Genomic DNA, 5,793 nt, shown 5'->3' on the forward strand with positions numbered 1-5,793 from the left:
GGAGCTGTGGAGGCCAACAAACACAACAGGAATAATTAGACAACAGTTCAATGCCAAACTCTGAGAGCCGAAACGGTCAGAAAGGGCTTTCTTGGGGAGCAGCTGTACCTCCAGCTGGACCTTGCAAGGTTAGCACAATTTTCATTAATAGAGATAAGGAAATAAAATATCAAAGGTTAGGGGAGCAAAGTCAGGGGATGGAGCTGGAGGAATCTGATTACCCTCTGATATTTTCTGTTTCCTCTTACTCTATAGGAGTTAGAGCAAAAGATGTGAAGGACCTCATACCCCTGATGATACTAATGGTGATAATTTTCCTGCTGCTTCTCTTCTGGGAAAATGAGCTGGATGAGGAAGTAATGGCGGCGACTTTAGAGCAGTTGCACGTGGACTACCCTCAGAATGACCTTCCTGTAAGGTACTGCAACCACATGATCATACAAAGAGTCATCAAGGAGCCCAACAACACCTGCAAAAAGGAGCATGTCTTCGTCCATGAGCGGCCTCGAAATATCAATAGTGTTTGCAATTCTCTCAGGAAAGTGGCTTGCCAAAGCCATTCCACCATTCTCTGCTTCCAGAGTGAGACCAAGTTCAAAATGACAGTCTGTAAGCTCATTGAGGGCACCAGATATCCTGCCTGCAGCTACCACATTTCCCCTACACAGGGGTTTATTGTTGTCGCTTGTGACGACATGGGGCCAGTTAATATCCAGAGATATGTTGAGTAACCTGAGAGCAGTGCCCGAGTCTGCCACCCTCTCATCTCATCTCTCAGAGGCGCTGGTGCTGGCTCTCCCTGAGCCACACCTGAACCGTGGACCTGGGGTCATGCCTTGAGTGAAATGCTTTTATCCTTCCAGTATTGCGGAGCTGGAATCTTTTTATTCTGCTTCTATAAAAAAAATCTGCTGAATTAAACCATGAACTCTACATGTGTTTTAATTCCTTGTCCTTTTGTTCTGGGTCATTTGATGAGAGCCAGGACTGGGATTAGGGAAGGTCAGTGAGGGACTCACTTCACATGCAAAATTTAAGGAGCACCAACCCCCCCCCGAGCAATATAGATAAATAAAGTTTAAAAAATCAAAATTAATGCAAAAATCCCTGATGAACAAAATATCTGAATTTTCAGTCAAGACCCATTCTGACAGGGTTGGATTTAGGATGAGGTGGGGTCCATGAGTTGTACCAGGGCAGGGTCAGATCCTCTTATTCAAAATTTTGATATTTGTCCATAAGGCATTATTTGCATTACATTTATTTATTTATTTATTTATTTTGAAATATAGTTGATTTACAATGTTGTTAATTTCTGCTGTACAGCAAAGTGATTCAGTTATAATATACATATACATATATTCTTTTTTTATATTCTTTTCCATTATGGTTTATCACAGGATATTGAATATAGTTTCCCGTGCTGTAGGAAACTATGTTCAATAGGACCTTGTTGTTTATCCACCCTATATATAATAGTTTGCATCTGCTAACCCCAAGCTCCCAGTCATCTCTCCCTCATCCCCTTCCCCCTTGGCAATCACAAGTCTGTTCTTTATGTCTGAGTCTGTTTCTGTTTCGTAGATATGCATTAGATTTGTGTCATATGCATTAAATTTATTTTTAAATGTTGCAATCAAATATTATTTATCTTGATTACTAGGCCTTTAACATCTTGTACCTGCAGTGAGTACCTCATTTTTCTCACACTAATCCCAGACTTTATACTAGGTGTAGAGGCAGTCGGGGTCATCTCTTAAGGTCTTCTTTAAGGACGATATGTATAAGTCAAGCTCTACCTGCTCCCATTCAGCAGATGCCTCTGCGCCTTGAAAGAAAGGGAAAAGGAGATAGAAAGAAACCTGACTGATCAGAAACCATTTCCCTTAAAGACTAGAAAGAAATGGATAAGGATTTCCCAGGGAGAGATCAAAACCCTCAGAGTTCAGTCTATTACCTCTTTATACCCCCAGAAGGAACAAAGAGGACTTTGACTCAGACTAATCATTCCTTTCCCCTTTTAGTTCTTACAACTGGACTGTTTGTTTAGTTCCTCCTTTTTCAGCTACAGGGAGAGGATCTTTAGAGTGAGAGGGCAAAGGAAGAGAAGGAAGCGAAAGAGAGGCTCCTAATTCCAGGGATTTGATTAAATTCTGTTCCTCTCTATCAATTTCCTCATCTATAAAGTGAAGAGCTTGAACTAGTTAATCTTTGAGATTCTTTCCAGGCCTGTTACTCCACCATTCTATTTCTTAGGGAGTCTAGTTGGAGTTGCTGGGGACAGGGAGGTTAGTAGTGGTGGGTAGTAAGGAAAAAAGGGGTAATTGGCAAGTAAGGGCCAGATTGTGGGATCACTAATTCTGAGCTATGACATTTTAATCCTGTAAATGACACCAAGAGGCTCATACAGTGAGCTAGACCAGACACGGGCAATGCACAAGCTTTAGAAGGCCCTTTCTGTTCTTATCTTTTCACTTGAGAGACTTGCATTATTTATTTGCACTTAATTCAAGGTCAGATCAACCTATGCCTGTTGTTAACTCTATCGTTGGTAAACATCAAGTTCTAACAGATTGATTAGGTTTATGGAGGGAAGAAGGTGGCAATCATGTGTAAAGGACATTTTGCAACCTTGTAAGTAGAGGCTTACCTCTCTGGACGGCCCTTTTGCAGCTGAGTTCCATTACTCATTTCTCTGTGGGAATCCCATTGTCATTGCTGTTTTCATGAAAGTGTGAATGTCACCAAGGAAGCAGGGCCCCCAGCGTCTGAGCGGGTCCCTATCACATCATATGTTGGGTCCTGGTAGCAGCACCATTTCCTGGGCAAAAGTAGCTGAGATGTGTGCTTTAGGCCCATGTTTCTATGTTCTGAATTCTGATTCCTTTTCCTTCCCTCTCCCTAGGCTTAATTATCCTCTCTTTCCTTCTCAGTGCTTTTTCTTCCCTTCCTCCCCTAACCACCCTCTTTCTAATTAAAAACAGAATCTTGCAGATAACTGCATTCCCATTAAAGTGTACGTAACTGAGAATGTCAAGTGGAATCTATTCTCAGAGCATTTTCATTCGATAGGGATCAAATTTCAATTCAAATAAAATGTGACATTTGTAGTTTGCAAGGGGTGGGGGGGTATATTTTTTACATGGGCGCCAGCAACCCCAATCAAACACAGGTGGCTCTGAATTCTGCCCCCTTAAAATGTTTTAGAAAAACTGAGAATTTCTGTACTTCTCTTTTTCATGTTTATTTTTCTCCTTATTGTCTCCCTGTTTTCCTATTATTACCTCACTATTGATATAATGGTAGAGGATGTTTAGGAAGCAGTCCAAATCCTTCCCTCCTCCCTTCATCATGCACCAAGTCTATGCACACACATGAACACGTCCACTGAATTCTTAACAATCTATCAATAATCAATCAACCCAATTAATAAGGCTCATATATTTTTGGTACTGGGTCATTGCTCTAATTTCACATGCAGGACATTTTAAAATCAAGTACAATTAAAAAATACAAGTCCAGGACTTCCTAGGTGGCGCAGTGGGTAAGAATCCACCTGCCAATGCAGGGGACACGGGTTCGATCCCTGCCCCAGGAAGATACCACATGCCACAGAGCAACTAAGCCCGTGTACCACAACTATTGAGCCTGTGCTCTAGAGCCCGTGAGCCACAACTATTGAGCCCATGTGTCGCAACTACTGAAGCCCACGTGCCTGGAGCCCGTGCTCTGCAACAAGAGAGGCCACCTCAATGAGAAGCCCGTGCACCACAAGGAAGAGTAGCCCCCACTCGCCGCAACTAGAGAAAGCCCCTGTGCAGCAACGAAGACCCAACACAGCCAATAAAATAAATAAATAAATAAATAAATAAAATTTATTAAAAAAAAGAAAATTAAAAAAAAAAATACAAGTCCATATATACTAATGTCAAATGAGTAGTATAAGAGGTGAGTGAGAAGTAAGAAATGGATTTAGTACATGTAAGCAGTGAGAAAGAGGGTCAGAAAAAGAATGGGATCTGAATTGGGCTTTGAAAGACTTCAAGAGGCAGAAAAGAGCAGGCATTCAAGAAAGGAGCCACACTGGAGAGACAGAATAGGGTGTATTCACTGAAGAGTGGGTCACACAGATTTGACTGGAGCAGATTTGTGTACCAGAATAATGGAAGATCAGCGTTGAGAGGCATTTTGGGATTAGATCATGTAGAGTTTGGACTAAGTGGCCTCAGGAGGTTAGATTACCCCGCGTAGACAGTGAGGAATAGCTCAAGTTTCCTGAAATAGTGTCACTGCAAGTGGTATTTTTAGAAAAGTAGTGTATTGAAGGAATTGGAGGGGCAAGGCGTGGTAATTAGAAGGTATGTGTGATGATACAGGAGAAACAAGTATAAGGGAAGGAAGCTCTTAGAGGTTGGAGAGAATAAAGAGGGAAAAAAAAGGAGATCTTTCTAGAACAAGGGAAAGAATTATTACCCTAAATAGCCATTCTTTCTGGGATTCTCATTATGAATTTTCCAGCATTGACCTCAAGTAAAGGACTTTCTACACTAGTCAAGCCATGTTTTGTTGTTGACAAACATGGTTGAGAAACTAGTGTGTATACAGTTCAGTGTTTCTGTACAGAATGAAAAGAAGCAGAGACTATGTCCAGGCTCAAGGAATTTTCAGCCTTAATAAGAGAGAAGAAAGACTAACATGTGTCAGCTAACTTCAAAAAGTAAAAGAGAACATACAAAATTAAGTGCAATATTATCTATGCTGTGCAGTCTCAAAATGACAACAACAAAATTACTCTAGGTTGAAGTATAAATGGACAGGGAAGATTTTGCAGGAGAGGAAGCAATGGTGCTGCCCAGGGCACTGGGATTCTGACAGCCAGTGGGTACTGCATTCAGTGCTCTGAGCATCACTGGTTCCACATGGTCTCCTCCTATCTCACACAATTTTGCCTCCCCCTTCTTGCCCTTCCTTCACTTGTTAGACCCAATAACTCCCAGGAAACAAATACAATTTCACTTCTTGCCTTGCAGCAAGCTGGAATCTTTCTCCTCAGGATCCACTTGCCAAAAGAACTGGTAAAGACAGAAATTCCATGACTGAGAATCAGTGGGAAAAGAAATGAGAGATGGGGAAAATAACATTGTGGGTTTTTCAAGTGGCTGCCATGTGCCAAGTACTGTGTGAGGCTGGACTCACTGTGAAGATTATTGTGACTCACTGTGAAGCCCCTGCCAATAAGATTATGGACAAGGGGAAAAGAAAGAGAAATGACTACTTGGTTCTGGGCACTTTAAACATATTATCTTATATAATTTTCCCCATTCCTTCTTTTTTTTTCCCCACAAGGGGACTCAAGTTAATTAAATGAGGTGGAATAAATTGTTTATTAGTGGATAAACAGGGATTTGAAGTTGGGTCTTCAGACTCCACAGCTGAGTGTCTTTTCCCTATGTCATAATTTCATTAACAGATGTGGGAGTCTTAACTTACATGTGAGGGTCAACCCTGGGAATGTCATAAGGAAAAGAGAGCTATCCCCTTAATATTTTCCTCGTTTTTATCTTTTAATTTTGATTGTAGAAGAGGACTTCCCTGGTGGTCCAGCAGCTAAGACTCTGCACTCCCAATGCAGGGAGCCCTGGTTAGATCCCTGGTCAGGGAGCTAGATCCCACATGCATGCCACAACTAGAAGACCTGCATGCCGCAGCGAAGACCCAGCGCCACCAAATAAACAAATAAAATATTTTAAAATTTTTTTCTTTGACTGCAGAAGAGTTTACCCTAGATCTGAG

General features: G+C 41.5%; 1 protein-coding gene across 1 annotated transcript; it reads left to right on the forward strand.

Moving 5' to 3' along the window:
• Window positions 1–293: 293 nt before the first annotated feature.
• Window positions 294–731, forward strand: RNASE12 (ribonuclease A family member 12 (inactive)). The gene has a single exon (XM_057720499.1). The coding sequence runs from the start codon at window positions 294–296 to the stop codon at window positions 729–731; it is 438 nt and encodes a 145-aa protein (XP_057576482.1).
• The last annotated feature ends 5,062 nt before the right edge of the window (window positions 732–5,793 follow it).

This window comes from Hippopotamus amphibius, chromosome 2 (genome assembly GCF_030028045.1).
Source record: "Hippopotamus amphibius kiboko isolate mHipAmp2 chromosome 2, mHipAmp2.hap2, whole genome shotgun sequence".
Classification (NCBI taxonomy): Eukaryota; Metazoa; Chordata; class Mammalia; order Artiodactyla; family Hippopotamidae; genus Hippopotamus; species Hippopotamus amphibius.